At 40.6% G+C, this 22228-nt stretch overlaps 1 protein-coding gene and 1 long non-coding RNA gene across 5 annotated transcripts in view; one reads left to right on the forward strand and one right to left on the reverse strand.

Moving 5' to 3' along the window:
• The window catches only part of LOC124864370 (rho GTPase-activating protein 17-like), a 28519-nt gene that overhangs the window by 4170 nt on the left and 2121 nt on the right, over window positions 1-22228 (reverse strand). For 3 of the 4 annotated variants that reach the window (XM_047359138.1, XM_047359139.1, XM_047359140.1), the window contains exons 2-17: window positions 19750-19789; window positions 8954-9058; window positions 8442-8518; window positions 7434-7545; window positions 7149-7225; window positions 5880-5982; window positions 5505-5573; window positions 5342-5423; window positions 4587-4714; window positions 3940-4051; window positions 3770-3851; window positions 3595-3675; window positions 3089-3202; window positions 2894-2985; window positions 1341-1476; window positions 266-556 (exon numbers count right to left, since the gene is read on the reverse strand). In XM_047359138.1, coding sequence (XP_047215094.1) covers window positions 266-556; window positions 1341-1476; window positions 2894-2985; window positions 3089-3202; window positions 3595-3675; window positions 3770-3851; window positions 3940-4051; window positions 4587-4714; window positions 5342-5423; window positions 5505-5573; window positions 5880-5982; window positions 7149-7225; window positions 7434-7545; window positions 8442-8518; window positions 8954-9058; window positions 19750-19789 — 1701 coding nt within the window. The remainder of the gene's footprint in view (window positions 1-265; window positions 557-1340; window positions 1477-2893; window positions 2986-3088; window positions 3203-3594; window positions 3676-3769; window positions 3852-3939; window positions 4052-4586; window positions 4715-5341; window positions 5424-5504; window positions 5574-5879; window positions 5983-7148; window positions 7226-7433; window positions 7546-8441; window positions 8519-8953; window positions 9059-19749; window positions 19790-22228) is intronic. The other variant, XM_047359141.1, reaches the window with a different exon arrangement.
• LOC124864397 lies at window positions 9327-16106 on the forward strand. The gene is made up of 3 exons (XR_007037301.1): window positions 9327-9466; window positions 9692-9754; window positions 16038-16106. It is a non-coding gene; the product is annotated as an uncharacterized LOC124864397 (long non-coding RNA).

Below are 22228 nucleotides of genomic sequence, written 5' to 3' on the forward strand. Positions count from 1 at the left end.
GGTTCATCATCGCAAGCAGAACAGAGAAGAAAACAAAGCGCATGATCAAAGCAGAACATGATTATCATTGCAATGAAGTCTTAATTACTGAAGCCAAATTAAATGTTGTGCATGAGGTAGAAATTATTATTCAAAGAGATCCAGAGTGATTCTTACAGTTACCAACAAGACACTTGGCAAACACAAAGGGTAGGCGAGCTCCTGATTGGTTGACTGGCTGTGAGCGGACGATGGAGTACTGTTGCGACCTCAGCTCGCTCTTTACCTGCTGTCCTCGGCGCCGAGGAGCATTACAACCTGAGGTTGAACAGCGGCTGCTTGGACCCCACCCCCTTGAGCTTCACCACCTCCGCCACCACCACCAGCAGCACTCAGACCCAGCTGCTTAGCCTCTGGAGCTGGCGACTGAACCTGGGGGGACTGCGGCTCAGGCTGGGAGGGACCACCGGTTTCCAGAGGGGGCAGTGTGGGTTGGAAGGTGGGTGAGGTTAGTTGTGTCTGCTTTCTATTTACAGTGCCGGTTCTGCGTGGAGTGGGCTCCGGTTTGTTAACACGGCTACGAAGGAGGGGGAAAGGGGAGAGAGTTCAGGAGGGCAAAACCAGATGCCAACCAAATAGAGTGATGGAGCAGGAGAACCAGAAAGAGACAGCGAGGGGAGTGAGAGACTGTGCGAAACATACAAAGAGACGCTACTTCCTGAGTGCAGTGAAACCAGGCAAGGCAGAAATACCCAAAGAGGACAAAAAACCACATGACAGTCACCTTTGAAACAGAGCAACACTGGGCTGCACTCTCACTGCTAGAATAAAAGATACAGAGGCGACACCAGAGAAACAAAAAGCAACACAGGAAGCCCACACAAAATGTAAACCTACAGAGAGAGCTAAGCTTTAATTGAAAATTAAAAAGATGACAAGAGTACAGAACAGTAATACAAAGAGATATAGACAAAATCATAACCCAACAACGAAGTTTCTTTAAAATGTCTATAAAAACAAAAAAGTGTTTCGTTACCATGAGTATGAAACTGTACGTGATTAAACTGTTGTGAAATCTCACAAACAATTCAGAAAAAAAGTGCACGGTTTACAGAAAACATCCTCCCTTCTTTCATAAGTCAGTAACTGAATTGATTAAGGCTACATCCTGCTATGGCACAGCTTTGAAGTCTAGGCTAGGCAGATCTTCAGTGGGCGTCTCGGTGACTGTGACGGACTCGTCGGCCACTACGTAAAGGGCCGACACTGCCGGGCCCCGCGACTCCTGTCTGCTCAGTGTCTTGGGGCGGGACGGTAGGCCGAGGGGCAGGCTGAGGCTGAGGTTGGGACGAGACGTGTACCTGTCTTTACGGGGCGTGTGAGAGTCCCCGTCGTGCCCAGTGCTGCCGGGGTGCTTCCTGTCCAGCCTGGGTTCCAAGTCTGGGGTTGGTGGGTGGCTGGGCATGGAAAACATGCCTGTAACATTGAAGTCCACCTCTGGCAAAACAAGAGCAGTTAATATAGGTAAATCAACTGTTCATTGTCACATTACAACAAACCTCAGTGTACATTACTGAAGACAAATGCTTGCTACTTCCCAAGTTTGGGTGTAAATGCTAGTATGCAGAGTGTTCTGTTTAGATAAGAGTAAAGGTATCTATTTAGCCTGCATCCATAACACTGTGTGGAGGAAAACTAACACTGCACATCACCCTGAATAAATCATCCCAGCAGTAAAACATGGTAGTGGTAGCATCATGCTGTGGGGGAAAACCAATCTGACTGCGCTTGAGCTATTTTGAGAAGAAGAATAACGCAATCATTTTTAGACTTCACATATGGAAAGCTGGTAGAGACCATAAAACATTTGCAGCTATGACTGGAGAGAAAGGTGGTTCTGAAACGTCTCAGGGGAGCTGAACAGAAATGCACATCGTGTGTTTCTGAGTACCATGTATCCTTTATGTCCACTTCACAATTATGTGCTACTTTGTGTCGATCTATCTCATAAAATCTGGTGGTTTTTAAACGCATTATTAAAAAAATAATCTGATTACTTTAATTAGGGGTTAATTAGGGCTAATTGCAATTATTAGGATTTTTAGCAAAAGGCAATATTTGACAAAATAAGCAAAGTTTTTCCATTCAAACCAATTATGATGATGACCGAACCAATTAATAACATATGCGGTTTGTACTATGATAATGCACAGCAATTTATATCTTTACTTAATGGAAACTGCAATGTTGTGGCTATGTTTTCACACTGTGATTCCTCCACCCATACAGATCCAGATGCAGTTATGTTTAAAATGCCTTTTTTGCTCCTTCACACTTTAAAAAGTCACGCAACCATGTTGGGGGAAAAATATCAATATTTTTTAAAACTGGGTTTCCATCATGTAGTTTCTGTATTTTACAATCAATTCTGGACAGTGTCGCTGCATCTCTGTTTACATTCAACAGTGTGATTACATAGTTTTTTTTTCTGTAATTCATTAATCAAAATTAACAGATCTAAGTCAATGCCCCAAAGAAATCTGAATAAAAACATTAAATGCAAATCTTGTGACATGACAACAAGTGGGAACAAATGTACTGCATGTTTGGGTTTTACACGCTAGTTTACAGATTGTATTTTAAAACATCTTTTCTGGGAACATACAGAGAATGAACTGTTGCATGGCTCTACGATTTAGTAATATAACTTACAAACAAACAGTTTGAGGAAACATCAACACAAAATACGGCAAATACTCAGCTGCAGGCAGCTGCAGGCAGCTGCATGCAGCACACATTAGTGAAGCAGCAAATAGAAATCTGTTCTCTTTCCTGTTGTTGAACCAGACCTATTTGTGTAAAATAGAAAGAACTAGAGCTGTATTACTGCAAGCACAACGAAGAGATGTTTTACCTTCAGGGAAGAACCAATCAGCATGTTGGATGATGGGTTCTATGATGGCCACAACATGGACAGACGTAGCTGCTGCCATCTCTGCCAGCGTCCTGCGTTTTACCATAGCAGCAAAATAAAACAAGTACATCAAGCAAGCCATTAGTTTATGTACTTTAGAATTGAGAGAACTACAACAAAGAAAGTGTCTTTTACCCCTCTGTTTTTGCCCAGAGCAGGTTAGGCCCCAGGACGATAGCGATGTTGCTAGGAGTCATTTTATTGACCTCACTTTCCTGAGCCAGTTTAGCCAGGAACTTCACCAGATACCTGCAAAACAAACCATTAACCTAATAAGTATAAGAAACAGTGTTGCTTTTACAATCTAGTTTATAAACTGATAAATATGAGACTTACAAGTCCCTAGTGTTGGCTGTAATTGAATAAAACATTTATTAGAGTTACCATCAAACTACACTATGACCTCATATCTACAATGAATTAGGTCCTCCAGTATCCTTCACCATGTTTTACCAGAAGCAACAGATACTGCTTCTAAAAATGCATTTTAAATCTACATTTTCCACAGCATACAGGCTTGAATTCTACTACATTTTTAAAGAAAAACAAGCTCTAAATTTGAAGCAATGTTAATGTAATTTCCAAATTTATTTTTTCAGGGTTCTTCCAACTAAGTGAAACATTTCTGAGGGTGATCATACTTAAAGTTAGCTTTGTGAGCCCTTGGCAAATGGTCACATGCCACCCAAAGGGCTTGGAGCCTCGAGGCGGTGTCAGATATGCTAAAAACACACAGAAAACAGTTGGAAACATGCAACATGTATTTTGCAGGATAACAAAAGTTGCATCTGTGTTTGTGTGTGTATGCTTTATTACTTGGAGGCCTGTATCCACTCATCGTACAGGCTAAATGTCATTAGAGGCTCAGGTAGTTCCCTGAGGTAGGACTTCAGGGCTCCTGTAAAAAGCACAAAACTACTATAAGAAATTTTAAAAAACAGTATCAGCAGCTTTTACTTTTCATTAAACTGCAGCGGAGGTTGTACCAGCGACTGCGTGTGGGTCTGAGTAGAACTCCTCGAGCTGTGAGGTGGAACAGTCCAGAGCTGCTTTCAACTTTTTAAGCTTTGAAGCTCCGGCAGCAATCCGGAAAAGTCCCTGGGAGGAACATGAGTAGGAAAAAAAACAGCACTGATGAGTATCTGCACCCAGCTCTGGGTTTCACCTTAACAAATCAAGAAGCTAGAGCAGGGCTAGGAACAGGAAAGAAGTAGATATCTGCCAGAAACAAGAGAGGAACTGTTCTGTCTCTGTCTGTCTGAGCACCAGACAGACACAGCACAATAGTTTGGTTTCACTTCATAAAAAAGGCTTTAAATCACACTCTACAGGGAGTTCAGCAGTACTGTTACATTTTAAGTGTGCAACAGCAGAGAGGCTAATGGATAACAGATGTCCACACATACACTGGTTTTATCCCTGCAGAACCAAGACTAGCTGACCAAAACCCGGCAACAGACGTTTCCAGACTGTAGATGACGTCATTCCCAGATCTTCTTCCAGCTCGAAACGGGGATTTCATAGCCACAAATATATGTCCAAATTGTGGTTAATAACAAATCGACTTTGCCCCCAATTTAGCGTTATTATTTATTTCTTCTTTTTTTATGAACTGCCTTCCCTTCATCTTCACCTCTTCCCTCATGCCGGTCTCCAGCAGCATCATAACGCAGGCCTCTAGGGGCAGAGCAATCTCTCGGTTGCTCTTCTTCAGGTGCTCCTCCAGCGCCGTGCCGAACGCGGGCTTCTCCATCCATGAATCTACGTGAATGAAAAACGTTTCCATTTCAGAAGCAATCAAACTATAAACAGTGGTTTCTTTATGTGGCTTTTAGTCAGATTATTAAGCAAATTAGGTTGCATTTTTGGCTGCGTTTATATAGTCTCACATTAGCATGATGTTAAGTTTCTAAGACGTAGCTATACTGTAGAAAAACACTATAAACTAGGGCTTGCGCCTATCTCCAGTGGTCATTGGGCAAGAGGCAAGGTACACGTCAATCAATTATGAATTGAGCTCAACTAACTTTACTGACATGACTGGATACAAAAAGGGTATAGTCTGCCTCCCCAAGTGTTTAATAATTGTCTTATCCAGTAGTCCAACTGATAACTGACAGCCCGATTTATGATTTTAGTGGTTTTATTTGTGTTTGTCAGTTAGATCTCTCTCCTATTCTGTTTTTCTTCAGAGGAAATGAAACTCTCATGATTTCACACAAAGAGCCACTTAGCATCAATCTGACATTCTGAAGTAATCTATCTCACTGATGTGCTTCTACTGAGCTGACTAAAGAGCAATTGGACCATGTCGATGCTACTGCCCAATAAAGCAACCATTCATAGATTCAGATTTTTGTTATGCTGTAATTGTGCAGATGTCCTCACCTTGCTGTGTTTGGATGGTGGGAAGAGCTGCTTCCAGCACTACCAGAGACTTCTTGTGATAGTCTGCTTGGGCCTCTAATAACTGCAACAAACACAAAACTCTATCATCCATGAATCATCCATCTGGATTCTAGTCTAAACTATTCAACTTTGATGCACCCACCATGACATAATAGCGTGCGTATTCTCCCTCCCTCGAGGCAAAGTGGTACAGGTCTGCAGAGAGCTGGTCCTGCAGGATGAATGAACATTTATTATTCATACACAGCAAACGTGACGGCATCTTTAACCTTTGTTCCGTGCACGAACCGTAAACTACTCATTATGACACTGATGAACCCCAGATGACAAAGCTTTGACCTTTAATTATACTGTGTCATTAATAACAGGCCTGGGAGGATTGTCCTGAGCCGTTCCTGTTACAAGACCTCCTTTGTTCAGCCGGTTCATTAACCCAAAGAATGTACACCTACTAGCTCAGACGAGTCTCCACTAAAATCTATATACAGCAGATTACTCCACTGTTACTGATTGTTACCTTGCATATTTCTACTTTATTGAGAGCTTCGTCCATCTCATCTTTGAGTGAGTCTAATTTAGCTGCCATGGCCTGGTTGTTGGACTTTGTTGCCTGATACCACCTGAAGGACACAACACATATCAGACATTACAACATGTAGCTGAAAACAGATATTTATACACAACCTTTTTTTTTCCTCATTATCTGATATTAAATCAAACTAAACCTTTCTTGTTTTAGATAAATAGGAATTATTGAAAATCTTTGTTTAAACTTTGTTCAAATCAGCAAACACTCTGATTTAAGGCAACACCCAAAACACACTGCTTCATTCTATGACATCATATAAAAATAATCTACAGCTTATATAAAAATAAATCAGCCAAGGTTTTAAAAAGAGAATTTTGGACCTCCACAAGCCTGGTTCATATTCGGATACATACATCTGTATACAGCTCTGGAAGGAGACGGGTTCTGTGCCCCAAAGGTGAACATATCTTGGTACAAAATGTGTGAATCGACCCCAGGATAAAAGTTAAAGATCTTAAAAATACTGGCTGAAGGTGGTAGGAGAGTCATGAAGTCATATACCAGCATGGGCTGAAGGACCACTCAGAGAAAAAGAAGCCATTACTCCAAAAGCAACATAAAATGTCCAAAAATGCACACAGGGACAAAGAGCTAAATTTGTAAAGACATGTCCCATGCTCGGATGAAACTGACAACAATTTCTAGCCATAATGACCACTTTTATATTTGGAGGACAACCAAAGAAGACTATAAGCCTAAGAACACCATCCCAACTGTGTGGTACAGTGGTAGCATTACCATGTGGGTAGTTGTTCTGCAGGAGGGACTGGTACACTTCATAAAAATGATCGCGTCATGAGGAAAAAAACGTTATGTTGAGATATTTTAGCGGTATGTGAAGAAGTCATTCAGGAAATTCAAAACGGAAAGTGAGCCTAAGTATACCACTACAGTAGATACGAAGTGGCGTAAGGACAACAAAGTCATTGTTTTAGAGTGGCCATCACAAAGCCCAGTCTCATAGAAAAATGGAGGGCAGAGCTAAAAATAATTTTTTGTGTGCAAAAATGTCTGATTTAACATCAGAGTGGGAAAAAAAAGGTTATATGTCCTTGGTTTCAGCTGTTTTCATCCCAAATGAGCCTTTTAAATCGAAAAGATGCCAAGAAACCAACCCACATGCTCAGCTGAACATTTTAAAACTAATAAGGCTTCATAAATTCTGGATTAATTATAGGCATCATGCTGCAACTGCACCTCGTCTTCGCCGAGTCATAGTCCAGGACTAGTCTGGCAAGTTGCTTCCTCTGTTTCAGTATATTAGGAATCTCCACCTGTGAGAAAAACATTCAGGAATCAAGTGAAAGGCATGAGATGCCATGCAGCATGGCACTGAGAACAACTTTCCTGCAAGTCTGTGAATTACACACCCAATTTAATGCTAATGTTTACAGAACAACGGTTACAGAGCAGCTGCATGTCAGATCCTGAGTATTTTGTGAGGCATATAATGAGTTATAATGTCTGCTTTTTTTTTTATACCTCTGCCAGCTGGTTAAGAGGATCCATAATATCTTTTTCGATCTGCAGTTCATGCTGCATAAGTTCGGTGGCTAACTGGTTTTCTGTCTCTCCACACACCTCCAACATCTTGCTGCAACACACACAAAAATATGCAAATTTGACCGTTTTCACAATTATTCACACAGTTTCTGGCAGAGTCAACTAAAGCATTTCTTTAAGTCATTCAAATAGTTATAGTACAGGTTAATGTTGCTATTATACAGTGCCTTAAAAAAGTATTCATATCCAATGAACCTCTTCTCATTTTGTCTAGAAGCCCCAGAGTATTTCATTAGTACGTTATGGGATAGACCAGCATAAAAATAGTGCATACATGTAACGTGGAAGGAAAAGGATACATGCATTCAAAATTCTTTTTACAAATAGAAGAGTAGAAGAGTGTGGTGCACAATTTTGCTGAGCACCCCTAAGTCAGAACTTTGCCGAACTACCTTTTGCTGCTGCTACAGCTGTAAGTTAGTTGTAGTTTCTCTCTACCAGTCTTAGTCCATTCTTCTTTACAAAGGGGCTCAAGCTCATTGAGATTAGATTGAGTGCATCAGTGAACATCACTTTTCGAGTGCTGCTACAAATTCTCAATTTGATTGAGATCTGCAATTTGACTGCTGGTGCATTCCCACCATATTAGGCTGCCACCTCCATGTTTTATCACGACAGATAAGATTCTCCCGCCTGGGCTGTAGATGTCTCAAGCTCCTCTAAAGTTACCATGGGCCTCTTCGCTGTCTCTCTGTATTCTCAATATAGTCTTTTAACTGTGCTTTAGACTTCTCCGCAACTTTTCCTGTGACCTTCCTGCTATGTCCCCTGGTGTTTATGAAGCACTTTCTTCACAAATGTTCTCTGAGGGACTTTCACAGAAAAGCATAAAGGGTATGAATATATAAAATCTCAATAGAATACATTCTAGTTTAAGGTTGAAACTTTTTCAAGACACTGTAAATCTCCGAATTTGTCATTTCTTACCCAATCAGACTCTCATCCCCCAGCTGAAGACCACCCTCCTGCATGGTCTGGGACAACCCCGTCAGCGGCAGCTTTTTCTGCAGCAGGGCATGAAAAAATGTTAGGCCTATATAGAAGAAAATGGCTTGAAGTTGACTTGTAACTGCAGAAAATGCTAAACAACATCCTGTTTGGATAATTTAAGTAACAAGTATAGCAAAGAAACAGAAGAGAAGTGATTCCTGCACTAAGCCTAGCTGCTCTACAGGGATTGTAACAGTGGCAGGAGGCCCTTTTTCATATCTATGTGTTACATAAGAAGAGAAGCAATGTGTTCTCTGCACTAGATACCATTACTGTAATCATAAAAGGTGTGTCTGGACATGGCAGCCATGTGGCACAGAAGCACCAGTAATAACTTACAGTGAAACATTGAATGTTTATAACATGACCTGATGGTACAGTTGTGTTTAGTTTAAAGTTCAGCTCAAATAAAAGAGCAAAGGCTAACGGTGATAGAACATTCTTCTTACTTGTCTTTTCTCTGTGTCGGTGCCTAGTTGACCCTGCAGACAAGACACCAGCCTCTTGTGCATGTTGTGTGACACCAACCGCACCATCTCAATCCGCTTCTCGATCTGCGTGCACATACACGAGAAAAAAAACAACCTTTTGACAACCAAAGAAAGAAAACAGTAGGAAAACATCAGTACACTGGTTCAAACCAGGCTGTAGGAAACATAAACCTTCAATCTTCCTGTTCAACAGATACAACCCAGGTGAGGGCTACAAATCAAAATAGAGGCAGAATAAGCACACATTCATCTTTAAAATTCTCCATCCTGTCTTCATTATGGGGACGTCATGGAGGATATGATCTGTGTCCTGCAGCAGACCAACGGGCGTCAAGAGGGAACGCAGAGTGATGAGTGCTCCTCAATGAGGGCAGGCAAAGCTTTGTGACAGAAGGTATGAGAAACAATGGAGAAGAATACATCAATCATATTGACTACAAAGCTGCAAGACAGGTTATCAACCTGGAGGAGGTATTATATTATCTGCTGTTCTACATGCCTTAACCCTGTAACAATACAGTTTACAATGTGATGGCCCTCTTTCTACAGTGAATCATTGTTGGACAACTTAAAGCTACTAATCAGATTTAAACCTAAACTAACTTTAGATGCTGTATGTTACCAACACAACTTAATGTCACATTCAGGTTTTCTTTTTTGTTTTGATGTTTTGTTCCAATTCATTATGTAATCAAGACAAAATCTACCCTCCCAATAACAAGTCTCCAGGCTCACCTGCCTCTAATGACATCACACAAGGTAAGAGACAATTGATTGGAGTTCTTTTGAGTAATTAGCTGTGTTTTTTATTTCTTGTTTTTACACTTTAACCATCTGTTTTTAATGAAATTTCTCATTCAAAGGGTGTTTACATTAAGGCTATGAATATATAGTCATCGCAATAACAGTGTGTGCAATATTCATTTCACAAAGTACTCTCTGGAGTGCAAATACTTTTAGGGTAATATATTACAAGTGTTCTGAACATGCATTTTACTGGCTAATATTTAGCCAGTTAGTCTCACGGCAGCAGATGGTCACACCGGGCGAAGAGGATGTTGCCTATAAAGCTATAGGTCGCATATTGTAGGGAGCACAGATAAGAAAGGGAGAAAAGAAGAAAATAGGCATATATAGCAGCTAATATCATCTTTGCAATGTTTAGCAATATTAGCACCATCTTAAGATTTTCTTACATTGTGCTGCACTAGTTTACATGTGCAGGTGCAGATAGCATTTGAGTCGCATGTAAGGACACTGTACGAATTTCAGGATAACTTGACAACGATAAAACATAAGGAAGCAAATTGTGAAGAGAAGCAGGGCAGAATAGAACTGAACCTGAATGGTCAAGGCAGGGTTCCTTCACGTTTTTTATTTTTATACATTTTTCACAAAAAGCAGTTTTTGATTACCTGTGTCTCATGATCATACACTCAACTAGTTTCCTTTGGAAAATAGTCAGCAGTGATGTATACAATGCAAAATCAGTCAGATGAAGAATGAAACAACAATATGGTTAGTTGACCAAGAAAATTAGCCATGTTGGTAAAATCATTATTACAATTCTTCCTCTTGAGGTCTTGACAAGCTAATTTTTGCATTGAACCACAAATGGCTGCCTGCCAGTTAAGTATGATCTTCTTCTTCCTTTCTCGGCGTAAACATCCAGCTGCGCCACCAGATCTGAGCCTATTTGCTGTCAGATCTCAACTTCTTCCTACACTTTTATCCGCTCTTATAAGTTGCTCCCTCTTAGAGCGGGCAATAGACAGCATTGGTGTTCCTGAATGGGCACGACACACATGCAAATAAATGCATAAGATCACTAGTTTTTACCAGCCTAAAGATAAACTAAAAGAGCATCAGCATTTACGGATGGTGCTTTTTGTTACCCATGTTTGGATCTGATTAAAGTTAGTTTTAAAATAAGTCTTATTTTGAAGGTACAGTAAATATGATAACTAAAGGTTAAAATGGCTTCTGATCTAAAAGAAACGAAAGAGGTTTGAGAGTCTGCAGTGTGGGCGAGACGGCTGGGCTAGAAACACGTGGTGACCACAGTCTGTGTCTTTAGAACAAGCTCTTTCCAAGCATACAGCAAAAGGAACACAATAAAAACAAGAAAATCTAAACAACGTCAAGTAAAGAGGGACGTCTGGAAAATTCCAAGAAAAGAAGAAGCTCAGTGGGATCCTCAAAGATTTCTGGCTAACTTTTTTGGTCTCATCATGGCTTAATCCACTGGTTTTCCCATTCTCCCAAAGTAATACCTCTATTCTTGCTTAATTAGAGATTCTCAAACACACATCCTGATTAACTGTGGTTTAAAAGATGGAAGAGAGAAAAAAATGATAATATTCAAAGACAAGTCCACACACACTAAAAATGACTAAAGATGACTGCTTCCACACTGCTGCTACAGCACTGTACTTAGGTTCACAAAACTGCCAACTTTTTTGTTTTCTTTTTTTTCCAGGCAGCACTGAAAACTGAGCAGAGCGAGCTGCTGACCTCTGACCTACAACACCAGAATATATGGAATATTCAGGGTGTTACTCAGGAGCTGTGTGGATGGGTTTTCAGGCTCGGTTCCGCTTTGGTCGACTGAAAAGCAGCGTCACCGAACCAGCTGGAAGGTGACTAGATGGCTGGGCTGGTTGGCAGAGGAGCTAACTGCCAGATTATGCAGATAATTATGGACCAGAAGCAGGAATCATAACTAGAAACAGACCAGAGAGTCATATGAGCTCAGAGAAATTGTTGCTTTGGTTGGAAGTAGTGTGGAGTTTGAAAAAATACAGTGAAAGTGTTCCTAAAAGTCCACATTTAATTAAACAAAATGTTTAAGTGATTTCATGTGATTCTGAACATCAGAGTGCCAAAAAACAAAACAAGGAAAATAAGCACTTTTCCAATTTTGCCAATCTCTGGAAATGTATTTAGGTTAAACCAAACTTAATTTTGAATTATTGCAAAGCTGATATAAAGCTGATGGCAATGCCATCACACCAGTGTAAGTGAAAAATCAAAGCAGACAAGGCTGTTTTTCACAAAAAAGTTTATACACTGCTCAAAAAAATAAAGGGAACACTTAAACAACACAATATAACTCCAAGTAGATCAAACTTCTGTGAAATCAAACTGTCCACTTAGGAAGCAACACTGATTGACAATCAATTTCACATATTGTTGTGCAAATGGAAAAGACAACAGGGGGAAATCTTTGGTGATTAGCAAAACACACTCAATAAAGGAGTGGTTCTGCAGGTGGGGACCACAAACCACTTCTCAGTACCTATGCTTTCTGGCTGATGTTTTGGTCACTTTTGAATGTTGGTGGTGCTTTCACACTCATGGTAGCATGAGACGGACTCTACAACCCACACAAGTGGCTCAGGTAGTGTAGCTCATCCAGGATCAATGCGAGCTGTGGCAAGAAGGTTTGCTGTGTCTGTCAGCGTAGTGTCCAGAGCCTGGAGGCGCTACCAGGAGACAGGCCAGTACACCAGGAGACGTGGAGGAGGCCGTAGGAGGTCATCAACCCAGCAGCAGGACCACTACCTCCGCCTTTGTGCAAGGAGGAACAGGAGGAGCACTGCCAGAGCCCTGCAAAATGACCTCCAGCAGGCCACAAATGTGCATGTGTCTGCACAAACGGTTAGAAACCGACTCCATGAGGATGGTATGAGGGCCCGACGTCTACAAATGGGGATTGTGCTCACAGCCCAACACCGTGCAGGACGCTTGGCATTTGCCAGAGAACACCAGGATTGGCAAATTCACCACTGGTGCCCTGTGGTCTTCACAGATGAAAGCAGGTTCACACTGAGCACATGTGACAGACGTGACAGAGTCTGGAGACACCGTGGAGAGCGATCTGCTGCCTGCAATCCTTCAGCATGACCGGTGTGGCAGTGGGTCAGTAATGGTGTGGGGTGGCATTTCTTTGGAGGGTCGCACGGCCCTCCATGTGCTCGCCAGAGGTAGCCTGACTGCCATTAGGTACCGAGATGAGATCCTCAGACCCCTTGTGAGACCATATGCTGGTGTGGTTGGCCCTGGGTTCCTCCTAATGCAGGACAATGCTAGACCTCATGTGGCTGGAGTGTGTCAGCAGTTCCTGCAAGATGAAGACACTGAAGCTATGGACTGGCCCGCCCGTTCCCCAGACCTGAATCCGATTGAGCACATCTGGGACATCATGTCTCGCTCCATCCACCAACATCACGTTGCACCACAGACTTTCCAGGAGTTGGCGGATGCTTTAGTCCAGGTCTGGGAGAAGATCCCTCAGGAGACCATCCACCGTCTCATCAGGAGCATGTCCAGGTGTTGTAGGGAGGTCATACAGACACATGGAGGCCACACACAATACTGAGCCTCATTTTGACTTGTTTTAAGGACATTACATCAAAGTTGGATCAGCCTGTAGTGTGTTTTTCCACTTTAATTTTGTGTGTGACTCCAAATCCAGGCCTCCATTGGTTAATAAATTTGATTTCCGTTGATGATTTTTGTGTGTTTTTGTTGTCAGCACATTCAACTTTGTACAGAACAAAGTATTCAATGAGAATATTTCATTCATTCAGATCTAGGATGTGTTATTTGAGTGTTCCCAAGTGGGATACACATAGAAAATGTCCAAAATCAGGCACCCTGGAGGCATCTTGATCAGATGCCAGAACCTCCTTCAATTACTCCTTTCAAGGAAGTGACTAACATCTCCCCTGAAGAATCACTGACCTCTGAAGAATCACCTTCTTATCGTGATAAAACAGTTTGAGTACTGCCTATGATCCATGAAGCTGTGTTGTCCTGCTGGAGTCTCCCATATCATACTACGCCCAGGTGAGGGCTCAAACTAAGAGCAGCTGGGTGATCTCAATGAATGGAGGCCACAATATTAGGTGGAGCCCATCTGGACTAGGTAGGTGGCTCGCTATCTAGTGGTGGCCTAGTTAGCAAGGTCACGCACTAGTACCTGTTGGTGACCTTTGGCTCTTGGAGCTAGGCCCAGGCTAAAAAAAATGTTTTAAAATCAGGAAGGCCCCTCCATGCTGACTGTTGAGAGGCCCGGTCTTGTTGATTCTCAACATTAATTCTTGGTTTTTCATTTGACTGGAACTTTAAGTATCTGGTTCATACACAATGTTAAATCATAATAAAATTGAAAAAGAGGGGAATTTATCTGAAAATGTAACAAGCTCATTCTTTGGATGAAAGATTCCCTATTTTTTCTCAGACGGTATACCGCTCTCTCTTAAAATTCTGCTCACACTTAAAGTCTTGCTTGCAAATATGCTGTGCTCATCCCCAAAATCTGTTTCTGCAGTCAGATGTGAGGTCTCTCCTGCTCCGCCTGTCAAAGGACCTCTGCTCGCAGGTAAAACTGCCTCTCAGCTCTGATCTCCAAGTTCACGAATCTCTGGAGAGAAATTTGAGGAACATCTCAAAGAAGGCAGTGATGTCAAAGTCATAATGTCTTTCTATTGGCAGGAACTGTTACCATGCCACGATGTTGCTCCAAAAAAGGGCAAAGATAATTTGCAAGGAAAGAAAACACTTGAGAGTGCTGGTTTTATTCCTACATAAGTTAAACCTTTAAGTGTAGGACTCAAACAGGAGCAGAAGATATTTGCGTTAAATCTGAGCACAGAAACATAGTTTTGAGAGAGAGCAAAGTATACTTGTAGATTGATTTTAGTGTGAGAGCAAATTTTTAAGTGAGAGCAGTACAATATAAGAGTTAAAATAATTCTACAATAAAAATGCACACCCTAATATCTTGAAAGAAAAATGGCTCCACAAATTTAAAACATGAATACTCAGAGCTAGAAGTTAACCTACATACCATATGCCTATCAGTCGGCAACAGAAGGTTGTGTCAAGCGGAGGTTGGCACAAACAGCAGCTTACTTTATGTAATTTATGGGATGCTACTGTGAAGCGCCTCGGTTTGGTTTGTATAATTTAACAAACACAAACAGCAGCAACTTTACAAACACATCAGTTTTATGCTAATAATAATAATCGCTAACATAAAAACTGATAATCTTGCTTTACCAGACAATCATTAGGCCTCGTCAGGTTTTAAATTCAAGCTATTGAGTGGTTATATATTTAGTGTGGAACAGATTAGAGTGAAAGTCACGTACCATCAAGGCTTTGAGTGCCGTTTCTATTTTCTATTATAAGAGACTAAACATACAATGAGAACAGGCCTACTATAGATTCAACAAAGAGCTGATGTGAAATACAGCAGGCTGTTACTAATCAAAGCCACTAGATTGATTGATAAACAGCAAACATGACCACCTCTATAACAGCAAGACTAGTGTTGGTTTGGAGCATACAGGTGTGTGTTTACACAATGCAAAGTTTTGAAAGACATCAGCAAAGACCTTAGAGAAGCAATTGCTGAGGTTTGAGATGAAAGAACCTCAAGACTTCTAGACCGATTGGATCAAGTAGGGATGCTGGGTCATATACACAGAGGGATGTCTGACGAAAACCTAACACCTACCATACCAAATCTGAAGCATCGTGGTGGTGGTGTGATGTTGCCGGCTGTTTTGCAGCTCCAGGACCAGAGTACATTGAGGTCGCTGAGTGGAGCAAACATGCAAACTATTCTCTAGACAAACATGAGGCCATATGTCCTACAGATCTGGATCTTCAACAGGACAATCATGCAAATATACAACAGAATGGAAATAAAAACAGAACTATGGTGTTACAATGGTCCAGTCAAAGTCCAGACCACATGATTGAAATTATATAGTAGGACCTTAAGAGAGCTGTGTATAAACAAAAGTCTTCAAATATAAATGACCTGAAGCAATTAAGTAAAAGAAAAAATGAGCCAAATTTCCTCTACAACAGGTAGAGCAACAGATAAGGTCACACAGAAATGGACTACTACACATTTCTTGGAGTGTATCTTATCTCATGACTACAAATCTGCATTTTAAGAAAATTATTTCTCTGTTTCGCTCCCACTTTTATTTAGTGTGACCTAACATTACATGTCAACTTACAGATCAAATGTGCGCTCTTCATTTTGCAACCATGAAAAAGGTTTGTGTATTTGTGCTGACTAGTGGAAAAGAAGAACTATACTGGACGTAGATGTTTGTGGTGTGAATTCACATGATCACTGCAAGCGGATGGGAAGTCAGAGCAGCACCCAACAAAACACTGAAGTTTTGTTTCTCTCACCGCCGGGCCTAATGCAATACCTGCCTGCCATATAACCACCAGATATGAGCATTGCATAGTATATCTAAGGTATAGTGTATATCTAATCTTCACTTGTATTCAAATACTGAGTTGTGGAACCAGTTCTAACCTGATGCCCTTCACTCCAGGCAGAGGAGGGTACAATCCAGTCTGACAGCCTCCCAGAGCCTCCCAATGAGGCAGGACGAGTACAAACAAGATAAATGCATTAGCCAATGCAAAGCACGTCGGAAAATGCAGGAAAAGAGAGTACAATGACAGCATGGAAATAACAGAGCCAAATTTCACGTTGGACCATTTGTAGAAAGGGGGGGCAGGAACATGTGGGAAGTAGGTTAGGAAAAATGATCCCTTCTGGTCTCATGCTTGGAAGATGTGGGAAAAACATTTCCAGGTAGTGTGATTAAATCACAATGTTGATACTGATTCACTGCTTCATGTGTCAGTAAACTGCAAACTTAACTCAGATCACAGCAGCTGTAATAACTGACTATTAGCAACGTGCTACTGAGTACAAAGTGCACACATCCCTGCTAAAGGTGCAGATTGTTGTGACAAACAACTGCATAAAAATGTTTTCCAACTGTAATGTGACATATACAGTGTACAACTTGACTAAAATACAAGCCATTAGAGAAGAAAATATAATAAAATAAATGGGATAGTTACCGCATAGATGATTTCAGCAGGTAAAAACTTACCCCTAGCAGATACAGTGAGTGGGTCCTCATTTCTAAAATAACAATGTCAGAGGACACATTGTCCTCGTGGACAGGTTGAGAACCATCATCTTTGGAGAAAATGTGGTCAGCAAAAAACCCTGGCTGACTGTGATCAGTGATCAAAGAGTGTGTTCAATAGTTAAACTAAGAACATTTCCACACACAGTGCCAAGGGAACTCAAGGGATTGGAGCTAAACAGCCGTGTAGCCTTAAGAAAACCACTGATCAGTGAGGCCAATACGAAAAAACGACTTCAATTTGCTAGGAAGCGTAAAGATTGGACTCTGGCGCAATGGTAGATCACATGCTCTGCCCTGTTCCAGAGTGATGGGTAAGAAGAGATGTGCATGAAGTAATGCTTCCATTATGCTTAGCGGCTACAGGACAAGCCTGTGGAGGCAGTGTATGATCTGGGGTTGCTGCAGTTGGTCAGATCTAGGGTAATAAAAGCTTGAGGTCAGGCCATAAACTAATTACAATGAATGAACCGTTTATTCCATCAGAGAATTTTGTCTTTCCTGATGGTTGAGGCATATTTCTAGATTACAATGGCAGGATTCATCAACAAGCTCAAACTGTGAAAGAGTGGTTCAAAGAGACCGAGACACCGCTGTCACAAAAGGATTTGCCACCAAAGAGTTCAGAGCTTAGCCCCATTAAGACCCTTGGGTGTGTACTGGAGAAGAATTTGCCCGGCAGTCCATCTCTTCCATCATCTATAAGATCTTGGCTATAAAATTATACAAATCTGAAATAAAATAAATGTGACAGTGCAGAGGCTTATTGAAGAGATGTCACTGTGAAAGGATGTGATCATCAAAGCTAAAGGAAGTACAATGGAATATTAGAATGACTTTTTTTCTCATGTACAGTATATATCATGACACAGTACTGTATCTGGTTGCACGTGAACAAAGAAAATACTAGAAAGCAATTGGCTACAGAGAGGCCGATATAAACGGTGAAGAAGCTGCAGGAACTTCCATCACAAACTGTTACACCAATCTCCTATATTCTACATGTCTGGACAAAGGAGTAGGAAGACCAAAAAGATACATCCTGACCTGTCTAAAGTCGCCCAGAAACTTGTGGCAGAATGTGTTATAATCCAATGAAGCTAAGCCTTAAATGGGAAATAGACTGAACTTACTGAGAACTTTAGCAGCCATCGTGTCCACTCAAAGCACTAGAGTCTCATTCACCCAACTGCACCCACATATCTATACATCTATACATTAATTTGCAGATCAGTGGGAAACTTGGATTAAGTGCCCTGCACAAGGGCACATGGACATGTGACACAAAAAAGCTGGAATTAAACCCACAACTTTCCGATTGCAAGACAACTACTCTGCAGTAAAACATGGTGGTGGCTGCATCATGCTGTGGGGTTTACTTTTCTTCACATGATGGGCTGATTTTTGTCAGCATGAATGCTATTATGATTAGTAGCAAAAAACAAGTTGTTTTGACTCACTTAAAGATGGAAAACGTTTGAAAATAATCTGTCATGGTTGCCTCTTTTTAGGTAACAAAGACCTGGAACTTTAAGAAAGGTGTGTACGTGACATTTTAAACAGAAAACCTGTCAGAAGCTGGAGCTGCAAATAGACATCCAAGCTACTTTAACAACGTTGGCCTCCTGACAATAACATTCCTCATTGAGAGCCAGAGCTCAAGGAATGTCTAACACAGCACAAACCTCCCATCGGTCAGCACCAAAGACGAGAAAGAGCATTCAGTGTTAGCTTCTGTGAGCTTAAAGAAATAACATCAAACACATACATAAAGAAAGATGAGTACTACTAATGTGGAAATATTTATGTTTAGCACCAGTTTGTGTTTGGAGTTACAGGGTCAGAGTTCACTGCTGCAGGTCATAAAGCTTCCACTTCTGAGACTGAATGAAGGTTGTTGAAGGTTTACTCTGCACTGGATAACCTTTCCGTGGTACTTCGTTCATGCCATATTTATTCCCACATTTTCTTTCTAAAGATGTTCTCATCGTTTCAAAAGCGTAAGTGTTCCCATCCCCCAACAACCACATACACACTCAGCAGCATGCATTTCCTAAACTCTAAACCCAACTTCACTTTGAGTGAGAAAAAAAAAAACAATGAGGAATTTCTTCTGAAGTGCTAAACTTGTGCTGGTAAAGCCTTACTGAATTAAAGTTTAAACACAAGCAGTTGTACTCAAGCCCTGAGAAAGGTTTGGCTTCAACAAGTTGTGACCATGATGGCTTTAACAGAGTCTAAGATGGGAACAAAAAACTTGAAACTCTCAAAACCTTTTTTCCTCCAGAAAATATGCTCAAACTAAAAAAAAAAAAAATCACTTGCAGATTAGTTTAACTAAAGCTGATGTAACACAGAGCACCGACCCCATCACTTTTAATAGAGACAGATGAATTACAGTCTTGTACAGGCTCTGCTCTTTCTGCAAGGGCTGCAACAGTAAACACAACTTACATTTCACACATAAACAGAGAAACAACTTCAAACATGTTTATTTATTAATATAAACATGTAGAACAAGCACTATTTCCTTAAAAAACAAAAAAGAACAAAACAATTTAAAATAAAAAAAATAAATGAAACCAAAAGTAAAGAAAAATAACAAAATTAAAACTAATACATTTAACATTTAGTAAAAAGTAAAATGATATTTAATGAAGTTATAAAAATAACTAAAAGAGAAAATACAAAAAACTAAAATAAAACCATATATCGAGGCATTACAGTGGAAACATTTCAACAAGCAGACAACATAGAGGACGGGATGTTTACCTGAAGGAGGTCATCACTCAGGACCTCTGTTTTTTCAGCTCTGTGGAGAAAAAACACAGAAATCAGACGTCTGAAAACAATAAAAACAAGCCTCACATAAACACCATACATTTTTTCTTTATGCTTTCTCAGTGGCACTGAGAGGCACATCCACACAAAGTGTTGCACCTCTTAAATCTGTAAATCATTTGTCTTTTCTATTGTTTGTTTATCTTAGACGTTTGGCAGAATATTTTGCATGAATTTGTATATGTAAACATAACATTTATTGCCATTTTTAATCATAACCCAATATTGTTTTAACCACACTGACAGGTTTTACTAGAGCACGTCAACAAATCCAGCTCATTCTGTCTGCAGGTTGCAACAAAAGCATGCAGCAAACTGAAACCCACTATTAAACTTTTCCTATAACGACCTGTCAGGGAGCATATGAGCTTTAATTTAATGTGCTCCATCTGTACACTCATGCTCGACGAGTATGTACCAGAGGCCAAGCTAAACCTGTCAGATTCCTCCACCCAGTTTGAAAAGCACACTTCTCAAACCATCTGCACCTTATTTGTAGTGGCAACAGGGGCAGATGTGTGCATGCATGTATGCACGAGAGTGAGAGTTGCCATGAGGCTTGTTGATGTCAGAAACACGCTGCAGTGTGACACAATCTGGGTATAAACAATGACATGTCATCGCTGTCAAGCTTCAAGGAAATGTTGACGGAATTGCTACTAGAGCATCTTGGGTTTGCAAGCGGGAAAAAAAAAATCTCTTGTTTTCTGTCCTTTGGTTTTAATCTGTCTCATTTCCAATCGATATCTAACAAATGCACTGCGAGCTGTGTCTCCACACACAACTTCCCGTAGATCTCTGTCTCTGCAGCCGCCCGAGCCCACACCATGAGCCTAAACCTGGCAGGGATCAATCAACCATCTACTGCTCAGACATGAGGTATTACACAATGCAGTTATGAGCTTCTTAGAATATTATCTTCATGCTCCACCCTCTGCATACTGTAAAGGCTCACCTCACTCGGGCCTTAAATGCCTCCACTGTTATTAAAAGAAAAGAAGAAACGAAAACCTCTGGCTTTTTTTAATCCAGATTGTAAAAGGACAACATTTAAGGAATGTAATAATTTAAAAGCTAGAAATCAAGAGATTATAATGTATTCATTAACTCTCATATAGAAACGTTTCATTAAAACAGGATTTGGATCAGTAGCACGTGCTTACATTAGATAAAGTGCCTTGCAAAAGTATTATATTCATTGTTCTTTCCACATTACAGCCACAAACTTCAACATATTACTGAGGATTTTATGACATGGTTTTTACATTTCTTTTCAATCTGAAAATTATGGTATGCATTTGTATTCAGCCTCTAAAAGGTTTCCTTCCAGGACTGCTTTATATGTACCTTCACCTGTCTTCCTAATCATTCATTTACACAGCTAAAAAAAACAAAAACATCCCCACAGCATAATGCTGCCAACGCCCTGTCTGTTAGGAAGGTGTGTTCAAATGGATGTGAAGTGTTGCTATTTATATGTTTCTGTGATCAAAGCTCAGTTAGTTGGACGATATGTTTTGGTAGCTTACCAGTTGTGCCATAGTCTTCCCATTTTATGATCAATAGTACTCTGTGAGAAGTTCAAAGCTTGGGATAAATTTTTGTGGTGTGTTCTCTTTGCACTCAGGAGCCTGATTTTCCATGTTTCCAGACATGGGAATGCCGACTGGGAGAGTGGAGGATTTTTTTTAATGGTTATTGTAAGAAAATTGTGATAAAAATGGTGATTTATCATGATATTGTGGACAAATAAATATTGTAGTAGATAAATGCACACCACAATTTCACTTCCCAATTGCTGCTTTGTGCTGTTCTGTCATATAAAGTCCCAAAAACATAAATTGAAGTTCCTGGTTGCAGCTTATATGAACACATTAAGCACGATGCTGCAGCGGATAACCTCTAAAGGGATAAGCTATAAACAATCCAATGATTCTTATCAATACTCAATTAGCATTGATCGAGCTCAGAGGCGGGCAACAGCTACTGTTCTAAGAATAAACTCCTTCAGACAGAGACATGATGTACAGTGTCCACTATGCATGAAGACGTCATGTGCAATATGCTGTTTTTATGAAGTTTTGTTGAGTCATGTTGAGCAAACATCTGACCGCAGTCAGGAGTAATTCTATAATCTTTGTTTTATTAAAATACCTCGGTCAAAGCTATTTGTAAACACTACTGTGTTTAAACTGTGCGTCATTCAACTTTCTTCCTACTATTAATTGACTGCAAATATAGCTGGTTTCTTCCTTTATAAAAAGAAAGAGACTTTCATTGTTTCAGCCTGTGTCCTCCGCACTGCTTACTCCACAAAATCCCCTCAGTGTGCTGCCCATAACAAACCATCCCGACCTGCTCTGCCGGCAACACACTATCTGTTAAAACCAACTGTGCTGTTGTTTGTGTG

Source organism: Girardinichthys multiradiatus, chromosome Y (genome assembly GCF_021462225.1).
Source record: "Girardinichthys multiradiatus isolate DD_20200921_A chromosome Y, DD_fGirMul_XY1, whole genome shotgun sequence".
Taxonomy (NCBI): domain Eukaryota; kingdom Metazoa; phylum Chordata; class Actinopteri; order Cyprinodontiformes; family Goodeidae; genus Girardinichthys; species Girardinichthys multiradiatus.